This window comes from Doryrhamphus excisus, chromosome 18 (assembly GCF_030265055.1).
Source record: "Doryrhamphus excisus isolate RoL2022-K1 chromosome 18, RoL_Dexc_1.0, whole genome shotgun sequence".
Taxonomy (NCBI): Eukaryota; Metazoa; Chordata; class Actinopteri; order Syngnathiformes; family Syngnathidae; genus Doryrhamphus; species Doryrhamphus excisus.
This window is the reverse complement of record NC_080483.1, coordinates 216,569-235,574: the sequence shown is the minus strand read 5'-3', so window position 1 is coordinate 235,574 and position 19,006 is coordinate 216,569. Positions and strand designations below refer to the sequence as shown.

Genomic DNA, 19,006 nt, shown 5'->3' with positions numbered 1-19,006 from the left:
TTGATACACATACGTATGCTAGTTACGTCAACAACAGCAGCATAGATACAGCAACAACACTTCCGATGTCCGCTCTCCTTGGGATGGCTGTATCTTCCAGCACAAGACGTGCGCTCCTGTCCTCAGGTCAAAAATGCTGACGGCAAACCAGCATCTTGTTGGGTCTTTGTAGCCAAATGGAGAGCTAGCTACTAGCCACTCTTCTGTCTGTGAATGACGCCGAGACTAGCAATTGGTGAGGCGTGTTAGTCACATCAAAATACTTTCTCATATTAGCTGCTACAATAAAAATATGGCTGTAGCTTGGTTAACATACAGTCATATGTATATATAAATATAAAGTCACTTATGTAAATGGAACACCGTTGCAGGTTTTTCCAAGAGCCTGTACACAGTTTGGATTTATGGAGTCATTTTTATTCAAAGTATCTTCCACAGTTTAAAAGTGAGCAGGCTAGGACTTCCACAACAACGTTCACTAACCTGTACCAACAGTTTTTGCTCTTTATGAAGCCATCTGTGTGGACTTGGCTTATTTGAGGATGACTGCTAACCACACAAAATGATTGTCTTCTCATGTTCACCTTCCCTGATCTTCAAGAGGAGCCAGCAAAGCTCAGTGGCCTTATCTTCATCTCCACTCTCTTGAAGGAGTAGCGTTCACCGGTTCGCCCGTCAGTCAGGATGTACCACGTCCCCCAGTAGATACCGTTGGTCACCCCGCTGTAGCGCCCCCGGTGGTAGCGCCCGTTCAGGTTGGCGGCCAGGCAGGCATCAAACCACCAGCCTGCACCGTAGTACTGACCACAGCTTCCAGCAGCGTAACGGTCGTGATCTCGGTCCATGGTGCTGAAGGATCGGCCGTCATGGTTGTAACGTTTGCTGTAGCTCAGTGCGTTGCCTGCATCACCGGAGTACTCGCGAGCTGTCAGACGGTACCTGGGGGAGGGAGATGGTGGGACCTTCAAGGTGTGGACTCACTCAACATTTGCTTCACAAGAACTTTAAACACAAAGTCTGCAATTCTACAAAACCCTGATCTATGCTAGTAGCGTACATCGGGTCGTATAAGTATTCCATACCTTGCAGATTTTGGGAGTGTGCCCCCTTACGGTCCACAACTTTTTTGGTTACCACATGGCATGCTGGGTAGTCCTGTGGCTGCAACAATATGAACTATGAATAATAAGAAATGGTATGTTTCTCCTGTTTAGGTCCCTGACGACCTCCTCAACATGATTTCCAATCAAGCAAAAATACGCCAAATTTGGACAGTACCACAAGCTAGCCGGCACGCCTCGCCGTGGGAATATATGGGTGCGGTTTTGTGATGGTGTTCAACGTAGATGTTTATCTGAATGTGGCTTCCATTGTGCCACGTGTGTGTTGGCTAGTTTGGACGAGCTGCACATTGCATCAGACTCGAGCGTGGGGCAGTAGCCCTGCAAGTCATGTTGCTAGCTACAGTGTCCATGTCAAAGGTTGTGAAAAAAAGAAAAGTCATGGAGATGTTTGCCCAGCCCTGCACGAGGAGACGCCTGGTGTTGGCGGGTGTAATGAACTTTTGGAAATAAAGTTCCTGACAGGTGCATCTGAGACAAGAGCCAAGCCCTGAGACGGGGTGCCACGTGTGGGTTGGTCACCTCTGTGCCTCTGCGGCTACTTTGAAGTTGTCGTAGGTGGCGTGACGCCTCTGCTGGTGCCAGTCGTCCAACTCCACACGGAGCTGGTGCTGGGAGGCGGAGGTCAGTGCGTGCAGCGCGGCGTTGCCCAGCCAATGGTCTCCCTGCGGATTGCCAAAGCCCTCCCGGTATTCCCGCCACGTCCTGTTGAAGTCCACTGAGCCGTCCTGGCGGTTCTGGATCACTGTCCACCCGCCCCCCGTCGTCACCATGTCACATTTAGCCTGAGCCAAAACAAAGACTTTGACTTTTCCAAAGCCGCGGTCTAAAAGAAGCACGGTGCAAGCGGGGGTCTGTTTTATGTGGGCGGAGGATGTCAAATACCTCCACTGCTGGTCCCTGCAGGTCCGGCTGGATGGTGTAGATACCGTTCTCTTTGATCCCCAGTCTGTAAATCTCTGCACAGTCCTGAGGATGCAACCTTTCCAACGGTGCAACTGCCGAACAAAAGTTCAATTCCATGACTTGAATTCAGCTAAAGGCCCACGCTGGCCAAGGGGTTAGCATCAATACGGAAGATCTGGAAGATTCCAATTTCCATGTGGGCATGTTCTCCCCGTGTGTGTGTACATTTCCCACATTCCCAAAACATGTATGTTAGGTTCTTTCTTTTCCCAAAACACACGTTAATATAAAAATATGCATGTTAGCTACATTTTTTTACAAAAGCATCCATATTAGGTTGTTTGTTTTTTTTAGAAACATGCATGTTAGCTTAATTGGCCACTCCAAATTGTCCATAGGTATGAATGTGAGTGTGAATGGTTGTTTGTCTATACGTGCCCTGGGATTGGCTGGCCACCAGTCGAGGGTGGACCCCGCCTCTCTCCTCTCGTTGATCAGGAGGCGTTCCCGACCAGTTGAGAGACATAGTCTCTCCCCGAGGCCTCCTACTGGTTGGACATGAGTCCCTCCCCAAACTCATGACCATGACAACACAAAAACCAACCTGTGGGGTCAGGTCTGCTGAAAGGCCCATGCGTGGGATCCGGCCTACTCACCTGTGGGAGGATGATGTGTGATGCTCTTGAGGAATAGAAGGAGGTCTTTCTCCCCTTCTCGACCCACGGCTGCACTTCCTGACAAAAGCAGAGACAGACGACCTTGTCACGCGTGGCCCCCCTGCCCCCCCTCTTCCCCCTGGACATGATGAGGCTGGCTGTCTGTGGACATTTCTTCCATCCCTCCCAAACACTTCCATTCCCAAGCTGTCACCTGTGACCAACTCTTGGCAGGCCTCCTTGGGCTTGTGTTTACTGTGTGTGCGTATGTTTGTGTGTGTGTGTTGCACGGGGCGGGTGGCTATGAATGCACGCCACTAACCCAGTCGCTTAGCCATGGCCCCCAGGGCCTGGCTGTGACAGCGGAGGTCACACTCTGTCAGCACGGCCGCCATTAGGGCCAGGATGGCCCCCAGTGAGTCGCCATCTTGGCTTGTCCGGACTCCCCCCGACTCCTGGAGAGAAAGCATGCAGCGCTGCAGCTGAACCAGGCGCTCCTTCACACCGCCGCCCTGCAAAGACACGCATCACACCTATGGGGACTTCACAGGGATGGGGGGCAGGATGGGTGGATGGATTTGATTCCCATGTCGTGCCTTTATTCTAGTAACATTATAACTTTTGCCACAACCAAATTTTCAGAAAATGACACTGACACAAACAGTGCGATTAGGCAAGGTGCTAGCATGCTAATGTTAACATTGTTAGCATGCTTATGTCATTCAAACCCTTCCATGGTTCCACCTCTGAGTGCTTTTCTTACAATGCAACACATTTTGTCATGAATATTTCAGGTTTATGCTTCTAAAGTGCCATTATTTTTTGGAATACTTTTCTTAATATTTTGACTTTATTCTAGAAAAGTTACAGCTGTTCTTCCATTTCTGCGGTTGTTTTTTTCAAACTTTCTTGTAAATGGGAATAATGACTTCATTGCCATGATATTTTGACTTTATTCTCGTAACTCAACTTTCTGCTGGTAAAATGTTATTCTTCCTCATAACATTCTGAGTTTATTCTCATAAATTGAGACAGTTTTCATTAGAATTGCCACTTTAAAAAATATATTTTGACTTCATTCTGGTAAAATGACTTGAATGACTTTATTGCCATGATATTTGGATATTTTCCTCTTGATATTTGGACTTTATTCTTGTCAAATTACCGCAGATTGTTCCATGTTTCTGATGTTTTCTTGTTAAACTGTCTTTTTAGAATGTGCCGCAGGCCCATAAAAAGAACCACTGCAGGCAGCAAATGGCAACCAGGCCGCACCTTGGACACCAACGTCCTCGGTTTTGGTGGGACCTTTTGGCAGTGGTTGCTAAGAAAAGGCGAGGTGCCGTTAATGGATTGAGATGATGAGAAGCTGTGGGTACGGTTACGTTTGTGCATGAGCGTCAGTTACTACGTCAGTTACTACGTCAGTTACTACGTCAGTTACTACGTCAGTGGCCATTCAAGACCCGGCAGGCGAATGTTTTGTGTCACTCTCCGTCCGTCTCTTTGGCTTCCATCAACCATGCCGCCCCTCCAACACCTGTTGTGGTTGAAGCCTACCATGAGGACATTTGGAAAGCAGGACTAATTTTATCCTTCCTTCCATTGCTCCACAGCCAACGTGGTGGACCTGCCTGGCCCACAGCTCTGCTTCAACCTTGATCTCTCCTGAGGTTTCCGTTGTGTCGCGTCAAGCCGTCACTCACCTGAGGCGGAATCTGGCTGAGGTCCGTCCGGTGCTCCGCCTCCCGAGGAGCGTCTGAGATAGCCGGAAGCAAAAGGCCCCTCCTGCACGCCGCCTGACCCCCGCAGGTGCCGGGCGGGCCGGGCGCCGCCACCAGGTCATCCCCGCAGGGAGGCTGCGTGCAGTCTGGAGAAGCCTGACAGGAGAGCAGCGCTCCCACGCACAGAGACAACAGAGCCAGCATTCCCGCCAGCTCTTGGAGGCCTAAAAGTGTTGGAGGTCTTCGTCCTTCCTTTTCTTCCTAATCTCTGCCAACGTCCACCACTTTAGGTCTTTCTGCTGGTGTCCTCCTCTGGTGAGTCTCTCATCCTCTTGGGCTCGGCCTCCCTCGCTGCATCTTTGTCCTGGAGAGCTTGCTTTGGCTGGGATTCCTAGATGGCTGTCTGACACGGACTGATGCACCCACCCCCTCACACACACACCCCCTCACACACACACCCCCTCACACACACACACACACACACACACTGCATCTCCCTAATTCAGCCCCTCTCTTCAGCCATTGGTGTTTATGCACATATTCCAAATTGTTGCTTTATGGATGCCTTTTTTTGTTGGTGTTTTGGAGCAGCAGCTCACTTTTTTTGTTTGACATGTTCTATCCATCCATCCATCCATCCATCCATCCGGCCAAAAGCCAAAAGCAGCAGATGCCTGAAGAATGTGACCCCTTTGAGTCTCGCTCACCTCCTTTTGTGCGACAGCGTTTGTGTCTACAAACGCCTTTCCGAGGAGGCCATAAAGAGAGCCCCCTTCTATGGGCTCGGGAGGACAGGAATTTCTCTGCAAATAAATACAAATGTCAAAAAGACAGAGTCCGGCCAGTCGGCCGAGGCACGCTGCCATCCTGACATGGGATGCAAATGTGCTCAGTTTAGGAATATTTCAGCTTTTCACAAGTCATTGGTCACGTACACTCATGCAAGCAACCATGCAAGGCATTCAATATACCATTCAAGATAAATCATATCAGAAACTATGGTTATCATTAATAATCATTCATAAATTGATTGGTTTTCATTAAATGACTGAATGAATTTAGGATAAATGATATCAGGAAGTGGTCTTCATAAAAGAATCAATGATATCATACCCCACAACCTTTACTAGATGCTGAGAGAGAAGGAAAGTCGTCAATCAAAGCAAAGGGTATGACCCACAGTATTTCACTGGACAATCAGGTGACTTCATGAAAATGAGGTGACACCGCCATCTTGTGGTGGAGTGGCGCACTTGGTTCAATCGTAGCAAAGCAGGACTTGCACAATCAGGCCTTTCGTTAAAGCGGTGTGTAACAGAAATAATAAAAACAGTGTTTTAAAAAGTACAATCCTGAATTTATGCTCCAAACTACGTAGGGACCTGGTGACGTAGCTTGTGGGCGTGGCTTATGAGGAGGAAGTGAAAGGGGAAGAGAAGCCGAGAGAGTAGTAGACAGTTAGCTCGCTGGCAGGCTCGCCTTGTAACAAAGTGCCAAATTTACCAACTGTTGATCATTTGCCGCCTCCTTTTGCCATACCTTTGGTGATTGTTGCCAAAAGTTCGTTAAAATTCTGCTAAAATAACATCTGCTCGGGCGACGACTTGAGTGTCAGCGAGCTAGCCAACGCACCGCCGAGTTAGCTGTCAGCGCTAGCAGCAGCTAGCCTGTTAGCCCCACATTCCAGCCGGCAGGAAGTCGCCTTCTGTGTGGAGCAACCTCAAAGCCGACCCCAAAGTAAGTCGGATTCGACGACGACGACGTTTCGGGGTTTATTCTATGCTTGCGGAGCGTTAAACGGAATGAGTATCCGCAATCTCTTGGGGCTGATGGTAGCGGTGCTGAGGTGCAGCCCTGTTTGCGACGAGCTCCTTGTCAAAACAAGGCCCTCCGTCCTGGAGGTCTTTGGGCCCAAAACCGGCAGGGACCAAGTCTGTGATTGTTGACTGAAAATTGAGGATGTTTGGGAAATATGCTGCTAAATTTGAAAGGCCATATGACGGCACAAATAGTTACCAAAGCTTGTGGAGAAGCTTAGGGCGATAATGATGCAACTCGATGGTATTTGTAATGATAATGTTGCTACCGAGGTAGTAATGGGATATGTTTGGTAGCCATGTGACATGTTTGACAGGAAGAGGGTCGTAAAATGTAGATGCTACTCAAATGATATCAACTATAGAAGACTGGAAATACAACATGGGGTCTAAGATAATATGCTATGGGAAAGACTAGCATTGAACATATGATATTGGACCTATTATAGTATATCTACAGTAAGTGGGATTGGTGCAACTCCCTGCTGCAAAGAGACACGCCTCCCTCAAACGTTATTTGCTCCAGAGGCGTGGCACCAGACGATGCACAAGATTGAATGTCATATAAAAGAATATATGACAACATATTTAAATATAGTCATTTCATTTCCACTCCCTCACCTTCTGGTCTGTGTGCGTAGTAGCGGCCCCGCCTCCACCCACGGAGACAGCAATTGTATGAGTGACAAAAAGGCACACATTTAATGCTGAAGGCAATGCACAGAGTGAACTCTCTTCCTGTTTGGAGGTGAGGAAAACAGACACGCATACGCATGGGAATGTGTGGATTATCCACTTCATTTTCATTTATTGTGGGATTGTTTGATTTATCATCCCAAGCCTAGAGCTCAAAAGGCTCTTATTATTTATTAATTTTTTCTGGACAAGGAATCTTGCCACAACTTAATCGTGCAAACTCTTGTGACACCCATACTCCCCCCGCGCCTGTAAACCGTGACGAAGAATTGGACATGCAGTAATGGGAGGAATCTGGTGTGCAGCTGTGCTTCATTGGTGAAACAGCTGTCTGTCACTTTCCATGGCCACCTCACTCAGCTTCACGTCCGCCATTCTTCCATCAACCGGGCATGAGCAGAGTTGCTAATGTAGGATAAAGATGCTGTACGTACATCCTGAGTTAGGCATTCAGAAAAAGGAGCACTGGAATGTCAGTGTGTGTATTGTGGCTAATCTTGTGTATGGATGCGGTGCTGTTGCTAGGAAGACTTGGAAGGCGTGTTTTTCTCTGCGTTTGATACATCTCGACTTTGCTGTGACTCATTTGCGTCACGTTGATGCACGTTATTCTGTGTTCTCTGTCTTGGATGACAGAAGTTCCATCACTTGGCAACCATCAAGTTTTTGACACATCAGCAAATGTGGTTTCTAAATGTTGACTCTGCTGGCACTTGCTACTCCTACATTGCAGTTTGGTTTGCCATAAATTGGCCTGAGCGTCCATTATACGGTATACGGTGTTCGCGCTTTTATTCCCAGAATAGCCCGCAATAAGTGAAATCTGCCAAGTCGCCCAGTGTATTTGTTTACCATTGTTACATACGCTGTAAATCCCTCCCAAACACCATATATACTATTCTCATAATAACGTTTTCCCACATTTGTCATGTAAACACTCTCATAGTTACAGTTTTGTTTGTGTTGTTGTTGTGTTGTTGAATTATAATTACCAACCTACTTGGTTGGACACAACAAATGGACTGACTTACCATCATTTGGCTTTGGAGTTTTTGTGTCCTTGTTGAAGCATGTTCTGTCGGCTGAGGATTCATTTGTTCGTAGCTTGCCGTCTTTCAGTGTGTAAACAAATCTTCTTAAAGGGCCAGACCCGGCCTGTAACAGTGTTTTTACGGTGTGAAATTGTTTTTGAAGTGAAGCTTCACTTTTGACATACTTTTTACTTACTTATATAATGTTTGTAAATGCATTCAAACAGAATATACTTCACTTGTTCATAAGTATTCACAGCCTTTGCCATCCCACCTCCACCTTCAACTCTTCTGTCCCACCTCCCATCTTACCCCTGTCTTCCAGTCCTCATCCATGTCCTGCACCACTTGAACATACCTCTCCGTCACTCCAGACTTCCTCATGCCGTACCACAGTTCCTGTCTAGGAACCCTGGCCTAGGCTTTCTCCACATCTACACCTCTCCATCACTCCAGACTTCCTCATGCAGTACCACAGTTCCTGTCTAGGAACCCTGGCCTAGGCTTTCTCCACATCTACACCTCTCCGTCACTCCAGACTTCCTCATGCAGTACCACAGTTCCTGTCTAGGAACCCTGGCCTAGGCTTTCTTCACATCTACAAAGACACAATGCAGCTCCCTCTGACCTTCTCTGTACTTCCTTATTAACGTTCCTAAAGCAAATACTGCATCTGTAGTACTTGTGGCATGAAACCATACTGCTGCTCCCAGACTTCTGCCCTTAGTCTAGCTTCAAGTGTTGTGTTGCTGTGTGTAGTTCTTTTGACACCATGAGTTTGCTTGGTGTTTCAATTGGGGACACCACAATTCAGTATAATATGCTACATATGGGAATAACTACACTTGAGTACCACCTAGTGGCTCAATGTGACATGACACGATATTTGATCATCTCATGATGATTGCTATTTTTAAAAATAAGGGACAATATTGATTATTGTTGTTAATTAATAGCAGTTATTGACCAGCAAAATGGGTTATCATGGTACTGTACTGTATGGTACTGTACTGTGTAGTACTGTATGGCACTGTACTGTGTAGTACTGTATGGCACTGTGCTGTACCGTACGGTGCCATACATGATGTCCCACATGACTGCACTGGGTGCTTGAATTAGTGGTTGGGTGGTGAGAGGAGCCCCCATGTGTTGGTGTGTTGGACACCAGCAGAGGGTCCTGTCGCCAAGCAGTTCTAGCCAGCTGGGACCTGGAGTCCAGAGGTTGGTGTGTTCCTCGTGACAAGTCCAACAGCTTAGCAAACGCATGACCGCCATTCACAGCTGATTTCATCACGTGTTGCACTCATACACCCGTTGGGGCCTGCCCCCCTGTGGCAATGTTGTGGTCCAACGCAAACGTCTGTCTGACCCGTTTACATGCCAGACCTGCCAGGTATACTGCCATGGTGTATAGCGCCATGGTAACTTGGTAACTAGAGTCTGTAGTAACCTGGTCCTGACCAGCCTTACTACCCCGTAGCCATCTTTTTCTACTCCTCATACTGCTCCATCGTGATGACTGGGATGGCAAACGTGCAATGAGCACAATGCCAAAAACTGGACTGGACTGTTTGGGGAACTGGGCTTTGGGGGAGCTGCACGTTGACCACAAAGCTTGGCATTTATTGATTTCTTTCTTTCTGTCCTCCATCTCACAGGTTGAAGAATGACCTCCAGGAAGAAAGTCCTCTTGAAAGTCATCATCCTGGGAGATTCTGGGTGAGTGTGACTGTAACTCAAACACCCACGGAACATCATGTCTTGTTGCTTTTAGTTAGGTTACTCTCTCACCTAGCCATGTTTAGCCATGTTTAGCCATGTTTCCCAAAGGACTACAATCTATCTGTGGTGCCTGGCTTTTAGGCGAGTTCATCATCTAATTGAATGAATGGGAGCAATTAAACATGGAAAGCTCAAACGCTATCCCTTCTTTGAGTTTTATTACGTCACGCCCAAGGCTGATGTGAGGCCATGTCTACATGGATCTTCATAAAATATGGATTTATCACCTCTGGTCCACATCCAATGTAGGTTATTGTCCGTACAAACTCAGAGTTTGGAATACGTGGAAGTAAGTTTTCCAAACTCTGTCTTGCTGTTTGTGTGGTAGTGACTTCTTTTTGTGGGAATACTATGGAATACTATGGAATACTATGGAATACTATGGTGTGGAATGTGGAGTGCTGTAGAGGAGAAAAGATTTGAAGCAGGTTGTATTGAACCAAATCTAGAATGAGCAGTTTGGGCCGGAAGGCTTGCATGGCTACGGTATCATCAGGGCATGACCTGGTACCTGGTGGTACATCTGGTGGTACATCTGGTGGTACATCTGGTGGTACATCTGGTGGTACATCTGGTGGTACATCACGTGTGGTTCTGTGCCGACAGCGTTGGAAAGACCTCCCTGATGAACCAGTACGTGAACAAGAAGTTCAGTAACCAGTACAAAGCTACAATAGGTGCAGACTTCCTGACTAAGGAGGTGATGGTGGACGACAGGCTTGTTACCATGCAGGTGCGTCACCACCACACCTGCAAAACGTACTCCTCCCGGCGTTCCCCGTCTTCTTGCTCATCCTGCTTTCTCTCCGTGTGGCCGCTCAGATCTGGGACACGGCGGGCCAGGAGCGGTTCCAGTCCCTGGGTGTGGCCTTCTACCGCGGAGCAGACTGCTGTGTGCTGGTGTTTGACGTGACCGCGCCCAACACCTTCAAGACGCTGGACAGCTGGAGGGACGAGTTCCTCATCCAGGCCAGCCCTCGAGACCCGGAGAACTTCCCCTTTGTGGTGCTCGGCAACAAGATCGACCTGGAGAACAGACAGGTAGGGTCAACGATGATGCAATGATGGGGGGGGCACAATATGTGCATGTGAGCCAATGTTTGCTCTCACCCTCACCCTCACTCGGCTAGGAGACCACTGTGGTAGTATCACCATCATCATGCTGTATGTTCATCAAACAAGAACATACTCAGGCCATCCATCCATCTTATCCTCACTAAGGTCCACGGGGTCCACCCTGGACTGGTGGCCAGCCAATCCCAGGGCACATATAGACAAACAACCATTCACACTCACATTCATACCTATGGACAATTTGGAGTGGCTAATTAACCTAGCATGTTTTTGGAATGGGGGAGGAAACCGGAGTACCCGGAGAAAACCCACGCATGCAGAATCAAACCCGGGTCTTCCCCATCTCCTGTGTGGCGCACATGCTAACCACTCGTCCACCGCGTGGTCCTTGTTGAAAGTAGACAGCTAAGTTGTTCCGTGGCACTTGTAAAGCTAGTCCATACCCTTGGACTAACTTTACATCCTAATCCCAGGTCGAAGCACTTCAAGGCCCAGGTGAGGGCGACAGGTGAGAGTTTTCCCTCAGGTGTCAGCCGCTCATGCCCTTGTTTCTTCCTGCTGGCTGGCAGGTGACCACCAAAAGGGCTCAGGCTTGGTGTCAGAGTAAGAACAACATTCCCTACTTTGAGACCAGCGCCAAGGAAGCCATAAACGTGGAGCAGGCATTCCAGACTATTGCACGCAACGCCCTCAAACAGGTGAGTCATGGCAGCGCACGCACACACACACACACACACACACACACACACACCGCCAGATGTTGCTGTAGTAGCACCTCACATGCAATGTTAGCACCTCACGTGCAATGTTAGCACTCTTTCAGTCCCAGGCATTTGGCAACACGTCCCACCAGTAGCCACCATTTTGGAATATTTGGACTGATTTTTAAAAGAAAAGATGAGACTCTCATGAGGAACAAAATGTTTGTTTCCCCCTTCTTCCGTTCTGGTAATCAGCAGTGGAACATCGACGTTCCAAAGGGACTATTATAATCATTTTGCTGTACACCAGTCGTGAGCACGGCGCATCTTGCACACGCTATCCAAGACTGCTTTCAGGGCGGACTTCCAAATGCTCAACCTGACACGTTGGCATTGTTGGACACCTGAATGCAGCATCGTAGCAACCTTTAGAGGTCAGAAAGAGGTCAAAAACAGGTTGGCCCCTTGCTGCTGGGGAGCCTTCTACGTGGGAAGGATGCTAGCCAGCTCTTACCAGATGCTCTGGTACCACCTTGTGGCCCTTTCTACTCTTGACCTCCTCTGATGGGCAGTGGCGTCATCACCTCCTTTTGCCTCTCGGGCAACAAACATTAGGACGTATAAAAGCGTCTTTGGATGTGAATGGGTTAAGTGTTGAGTGGCGGCCTGTCATTGGTGTCATTTGTCCTGCAGGAGACGGAGGTGGAGCTCTACAACGAATTCCCGGAGCCCATCAAACTGGATAGGAACGACAGAGCCAAGCCTTCGGCGGAGAGCTGCAGCTGCTGAGGGACAATTGGGACCATCTCTCTCCCTCTCTCTCTCTCTCTCCCTCTCTCTCTCTCTCTCGCTCTCTCTCTCGTCCCTCGGCCCATCCGTCACCTGCACCTCGCTCCCAGGGAACCCCCCTTCCCTGCCAGTCTTCCTGCTTCATTTCACCCATCATGCAACACTCCCCCTCACTACTCTGGTAAGAAAAAGAAAAGAAAGAGTGACGACACCAGAGTCCAAACATCACACGAGGAGATCAGCGCCCCCGCTCTGATCCCTCAGCAGTGAGACCTCCACTTGTTGGACCCCAATTGGGAACTCTTAACTGGGGGGTTGGTGCTTTGTAACGTCAGCCTATTAGCTCTTTCTCTTCCGTCATCACGCATATAAAAAAGTATACATATATATAGAAATGACAGATATATTTTCATTGGCAAGCCAATCTAAAACCTTTTTGTTTTTGCACTTTGTCATGTGTTTGCCTTTCTAAGTTGTAAACGTAGAGGGATGACATCTGTATACGCTATATATATCCAAGGATATCCCAGAAAAACAATCCGTCTCCTCACTTCCACATGGATCGTACGAGCACCCGCACTCCAGGCCTTCAACTGCCTGATGCTCCATCTTCCAACGTCACGTCTTCATCGCTTCTCTCACTGTCTGCTTGTAGCTCAGGTTGGCTAAAGTGGTTCTGATTTTTAACGGCTTGTGTATTACGGTGTTTAGATGGTCCACAAACACAACAACAAACACAACAACAAACACGGGTTGATGGCTCGAATGGAAATGGATGTTATCTCTTTCCATTCCGACAAATATTCCCTGATATTATTCAAAAGCCAGAATCACTGCAACGCCAATAATGTTGTCAATGGAAATTTGAACAGCTAATAATAAAACTCTTCAATTGATCATATTGTACTTTCTGTTGAAGTAGAAATACAATCATTTGCCATCTGTTAAAAAAACGCATACATCAGCAGTCATTTTACAAGAAGTCAACATGTTAAAAGAATAAAGTTGGAATCTAACGAGAAAACGTCATGATTTTATGACAATAACTACTTTTACTTGATTTACTTTTACTGGAGGTATGCAGTGTCAGGAGACATTGCCTGTGGATGTGCAACCGGACATGTTGGAATGATACATGGCATGATGGCATGAAGCGGAATGTTGGAATGATACATGGCATGATGGCATGAAGCGGAATGTTGGAATGATACATGGCATGATGGCATGAAGCTGAATGTTGGAATGATACCTGGCATGATGGCATGAAGCTGAATGTTGGAATGATACCTGGCATGATGGCATGAAGCTGAATGTTGGAATGATACATGGCATGATGGCATGAAGCTGAATGTTGGAATGATACCTGGCATGATGGCACGAAGCGGAATGTTGGAATGATACATGGCATGATGGCATGAAGCGGAATGTTGGAATGATACATGGCATGATGGCATGAAGCGGAATGTTGGAATGATACATGGCATGATGGCATGAAGCGGAATGTTGGAATGATACATGGCATGATGGCATGAAGCGGAATGTTGGAATGATACATGGCATGATGGCATGAAGCGGAATGTTGGAATGATACATATGGAGACTTCTGGCTTCCATCTAAACGTCTTATTCTGCATGGCGGCCTTCCTCCAATAAAGGTGGCGCTCACCGGCGACAGTCCCTGCTTCTTCCTCCACCAAAGACACTCCATACATTGTAGAAACACCTACAGCTGCATCATCCAGCTGACGCCTTTCCAACTAAAACATCTGCAAATGTTTTTTAATGAGCGGCTGTCCTGTTGTCAATCATTTTCTATCCGTCTTGTTTCAAAAGGTTAAGAGGTGAGTGAAATCATGAAATATAAATACAATAATTTGTACAGCGATAAAAACACCATTGCAACACCAAAAATAGAAATGGATGACGATACTTGCGAGTAACACAATTGTCCACCAGAGGCCGCTGTTTCCAAAGGCCCAAACACGTAAGCTATGTTATATAGCAGGATTTCTACTCATTTTTCCAATGAAAAAAAAAATCAGGATTCCAAACAAAAAGAGTTTAATGTTCTCACCTATGGCCAAGCAGAAGAATCCCAGGAGCAAAAGCTGGGAAGCAAGTCTTGGCTTGACAAGAAAGACATTGATGGCAAACAGTACAATGTTCACACAAAGGGAGGGGTGACGTCACAAAAAGATGACATCATAGCCCGGAAAAAAAACAGGCTTTGAGGAAAATATTGATGATTTGCTGTAAAATAGGCTGTCGTACTAAATATATGAAAGTCAAAGAAATGAAAGCAATGTCATGAGCACCAAGTGAACGATCTCCCATGGAATGATCCAATAGAAATGTATAGAAAATAATTACATCATGGCATGATTTGCGCTTGTGCTCCTGGGAATGTTTGGAGTGTGAGTAAGAAGAGAAATCCTCTCCACGTCCCACTTTTCCACTGGCCACCCCCACGGCTGGGAGACAATTTTGACAAATGGAGCTCTGTGCTGCGGAACCATAGTTCAGCCTGACCGCCGTTTCCGAATGGACGCATTTCAATGCAGCACACAACAGAAGCGAGCGGCGGGGTAGCCACCCCACTGGCCATCCAGACAATTCAGGTATAAACTAATTGCCACCCCTATGTGAGTAATGGTCTCGCCCTGGCCACCGCAATGAAAAATAACTAACTATGTATATTAAAGACACATCTTCCAGGCCATAAAACTATACGTGGAGTATTTATTGTGAAATTAATATTATTGTTTAAAGTAGGGGGAAAGTTGTCGGCTTGGCTCATATGTCTACGGCTTGGATGACTTCACTTCCGGTGCCTTTGCGGAAATAGCTTGACCAAAGAACAGCTACTTCCGCCTGTAGCTGCCTGTCTTGACACATCAAAATGGTAAGCTCAGTTCGACATTTCTTTCTTTTTTGGTGTATTATTGGGAACTGTACGCGTCGTGTACTTTTTTACGTGCCGATAAATTCGGAGGTTGAATTAATCCACGGAGTTCATTCAAACATGCTAGATAGCAAAGGAGCTAGCAGGCAAACACTATAACTGCTCGGCCCTTTACGTTATTAAAGCCACATTTGGTCATTAGCGTTTAGTGTAAACACTTCAATGAACCCGTCCGCATTCTCGTTTTCGTAATATGACGTTTCCTGTAAGATCGATGACGTCGTGGCTAAAGGGGTTTGTTGCGTGCTAAGAATGCTAGCATGCTAAAGCTAACAGCTGTCAGTATTAACTCAAAAAACCCTCGTTAACTTGAATTAAAACTGCCCAAACGTTTGGGAAGAATATACAACATATTTTAAAAATATAAAAAAAATAGTGTGTGTTTTAATTAAATACTTGAAATATAAAATATTTGTAAATCATTTCATTACCTTAAAATTGTGTAATAGTTACTATATTTTAACAGTATTTCAAAGAAACAATGGTTGAAATTTAAAAAAATAATTACAAATGTTAAAAAAAAACTTGTGTAAGAAATTATACAATGAGGGAAATAAATAACCAGAGTTCTGTTTTTGCTAAAAATACATTGCTTCCCCAATTACAAACATAATATTAACCAGCAAAATAGCTGAGTCTTTGATGGTCTTGCAAATGAATATGAAGAGCTTGCAACTAAAAGGCACTAAATCCATTTTGACTGATTTCGAGAAAATCAATGATTTTTAATTACGCACATATCAATCTATTTGGTCATCAAGTCTATATTGCAAATGAAAGAGCTATCAATATAGGTCATAAAAATGCATGCTATAAAAATCTTGCACACACCATGTATTTTATATGTTTTTTTTAATTCTTTTTTTTTTCGGATTTAGCGCCTTTTGGCTGAAATAAATTTGACAAAAATCATCTCATTCCAAACTCTTTACATTGTATGTTTTTTAGTACAAGTAAAATAATGTTTCTCATGAAAGTTGGAGGTGTCAAGGTAGAGACATGCCTTTTATGGCGTAAAAAAAAACTTCCATGTTACAGAATACTGTAAAAACACAATTTGTGTTCTCCTGAATTGCATAACATACTGTAACTATCATTTGTGTACTTCATGTACACAAACAAAACAGGATGCGCACTGATACTGGCTTTCTGTGTGTGCAGTGCCAATTGTATTCTTCTCTCTGATTGGTCAGATTATCAATAGATGGGAAACTTGGGCCAATCAGAATAAAGAAAGGGATTTAGCTCCTTTTGGTTGAAATCTGAAATGGAAATAGCGCCTTTTGGTTGAAAGCATAAATTTCATATCACTTTTTCTCATATTTTTAAAAATGATTTCAAGACCAAAATATGTGATTTGATACACATGACAGAGGTCTATTAAACTCATGAAAAACATGCAACTTAGTGAAAATTGGATTTAGCGCCTTTTGGTTGCAAGCTCTTCATATGTTCATCTTAACTAATGAAATGTCAAAGATCTTTTTGTTTTACCAACTCGTCTACTAAGAATACATAACAGAACAAGCAGGACTACAAACGTTTTTCATGTTGGTGATGCTTGTCCTCCCTCAGACCGCCACCTTGCGACCCTACCTGAATGCGGTGCGTGCCACCCTGCAGGCCGCCCTCTGTCTGGAGAACTTCTCCTCGCAGGTGGTGGAGAGACACAACAAGCCAGAGGTGGAAGTACGGTGAGTACTGTGATTTTGGTAAGACCCGGGAGACCCACGACATTCAACCCTGCGGGTCTTCTCCTCCAGGAGTAGTAAAGAACTCCTCCTCCAGCCTGTCATCATCAGCCGCAACGACAAGGAGAAAGTTCTCATTGAGGGATCCATCAACTCGGTCCGAGTCAGCATCGCCGTCAAGCAGGTGAAGATATAACAAAACTACTCCTGTGTGTGTCCGCCTGACCGCCAGTGTCGTCTTGGACAACCAGGCGGACGAGATCGAGAAGATTCTCTGCCACAAGTTCATGCGCTTCATGATGATGAGAGCTGAGAACTTCTTCATCCTCCGGAGGAAACCAGTGGAGGTGAGCATTTGCATGGGTGTGGGGAGGGGGGGGTCTTTGGGTATGTATTGTATGTTTTAGGGTGTCTTTGGGTACGTATGTGCTAGTGTGGGTGGGGTGGGGGTATATACTATGGACAATGAACATGCATTTTGGATGTACAGAAATATGATGGTATCCTGAACATGCTTGTGCCGTCCACCCACAACCATCACTTTGTGTTGCAGCATGCTAATTCCCATTTAGCTAATTCCCATTTAGCTAATTCCCATTTAGCACATTTGGGATGCTCTGAATCGGCTCATACAGCTTGTCACTTTTATTATGGCTCCCTCGCTATATTGTGTTTTTTCAGACATGAATGAGTAAACCAAGGCCCTTTGGTGGTAGACTGTGGAGTATTACCAGCCAATACATACTGGATGTAAATATAAGTGGTCACTAGGTGGCAGTAATGCTTACATTACATGACCTGAACATTGCATGAAGTCAGGCATGGCACATCCCACACCATAGTGGAAAAAAATCTCCCATCCTGTATGGAAGTGGTACATTTTTGGCCTCTAAAGTATAGAAAAATACATTTCAGGCTAACTGGTTAGCTTGCTAGCTAGCTGCTGTCTACCGTCCTGCATCATAAGACTTGCAATGTGGTGTTAACTATGAATACTAGTAGTGTAAAGGTGACTATAGGGGTGTTATTTCATGTCTAGAGGGCTCTAATTATGTTAAAGTGTATTTAGAAGGTGGAAAACAGCTTTTCTGTGTCTTATGTTGTCTTATTATGTCTACTATATTTGGTAATGGGGTATAAAGCTAAGTATAGGGCTGTTATTTCATGTCTAGAGGGCTCTAGTCATGTTAAAGTGTATTTAGAAGGTGGCAAACAGCTTTTCTATGCTCTTACAACCAAAGTATCCAATTTGTAAAGAAGGAATTCTACTTGTTTGAAATTGGCTGATTACAGTCAGGTCTGCTCCAACATTTCCTGGCACAGCCTTTTATTGTGGCCAGCCCGAGGCACGCCTGTGCTGTGAGGCGGCTGGAAGAGTTTGTGAAGCTGAAGTTGGCGTGTTTGTGCAGGGTTACGACATCAGCTTCCTCATCACCAACTTCCACACGGAGCAGATGTACAAACACAAGCTGGTGGACTTTGTCATCCACTTCATGGAGGAGATCGACAAGGAGATCAGCGAGATGAAACTGTCGGTCAACGCCCGAGCTCGCATCGTCGCGGAGGAGTTTCTCAAAAACGTGAGTGTTGACCCTTCTCCTCACGCTTTTAGCGTACTTTCAGTTTGTCAGCGTGGAGTTTGCAGCTTGAATAGACGAATGCCGGCTTTGCCCAAAGGTACAAAGGTGCGTACCGAGGGGTGTCGTGGAGTAACAGGGGTCATATTTTGTGTTTTGCAGTTCTAAGCGGGAGATCCCAGGAGGCAACATTCCACTCTTGGCCTTGACTGCTGCCAAGAAGACAAATATAAACCATGTACAAATGTACATTTAGTACTTCTCTAATCCACGCTGATGAGCACACGCTACTTTGGCTACTTTGGCTACTTGGGCTAATTTGGCTACTTTGGCTACTTTGGCTAATTTGGCTACTTTGGCTACGTTGGCTGGGTTTTTCTCTTCCTCGCTAATTGTTTTTATTCCTGTTTTATTGTGCTGGGGGGGGGGTTCATTTGGTGCACGACTTTCATGTTTTATGACACAGAGACGATGAAATT

The 19,006-nt window shown here is 45.9% G+C and overlaps 3 protein-coding genes across 4 annotated transcripts; 2 read left to right on the top strand and 1 right to left on the bottom strand.

The window, feature by feature from the left end:
- Window positions 1-536: 536 nt before the first annotated feature.
- si:ch211-157b11.8 (fibroleukin) lies at window positions 537-8,335 on the bottom strand. Its single transcript, XM_058055819.1, has 7 exons — window positions 8,264-8,335; window positions 5,115-5,210; window positions 3,006-3,195; window positions 2,684-2,761; window positions 2,007-2,119; window positions 1,644-1,906; window positions 537-939 (listed from the first exon to the last, which is right to left on the bottom strand). The coding sequence occupies exons 1-7, from the start codon at window positions 8,333-8,335 to the stop codon at window positions 597-599; spliced, it is 1,155 nt and encodes a 384-aa protein (XP_057911802.1). The 3' UTR covers window positions 537-596.
- Window positions 5,773-13,193, top strand: LOC131106402 (ras-related protein rab7). Of its 2 annotated transcripts, XM_058055403.1 has the most exons (6): window positions 5,773-6,144; window positions 9,610-9,670; window positions 10,340-10,466; window positions 10,556-10,774; window positions 11,377-11,505; window positions 12,202-13,193. In XM_058055403.1, the coding sequence occupies exons 2-6, from the start codon at window positions 9,618-9,620 to the stop codon at window positions 12,295-12,297; spliced, it is 624 nt and encodes a 207-aa protein (XP_057911386.1). In that variant the 5' UTR covers window positions 5,773-6,144; window positions 9,610-9,617; the 3' UTR covers window positions 12,298-13,193. The 2 variants fall into 2 exon arrangements, with proteins under 2 accessions (XP_057911386.1, XP_057911385.1); XM_058055402.1 differs by lacking the exons at window positions 5,773-6,144; window positions 9,610-9,670 and adding an exon at window positions 9,743-10,269 and having other exon boundaries at window positions 10,318-10,466.
- Window positions 13,194-14,897: 1,704 nt separating this feature from the next.
- arpc4 (actin related protein 2/3 complex, subunit 4) lies at window positions 14,898-18,979 on the top strand. The gene is made up of 7 exons (XM_058055404.1): window positions 14,898-14,915; window positions 15,067-15,199; window positions 16,835-16,953; window positions 17,023-17,134; window positions 17,202-17,297; window positions 18,360-18,530; window positions 18,690-18,979. The coding sequence occupies exons 2-7, from the start codon at window positions 15,197-15,199 to the stop codon at window positions 18,693-18,695; spliced, it is 507 nt and encodes a 168-aa protein (XP_057911387.1). The 5' UTR covers window positions 14,898-14,915; window positions 15,067-15,196; the 3' UTR covers window positions 18,696-18,979.
- The last annotated feature ends 27 nt before the right edge of the window (window positions 18,980-19,006 follow it).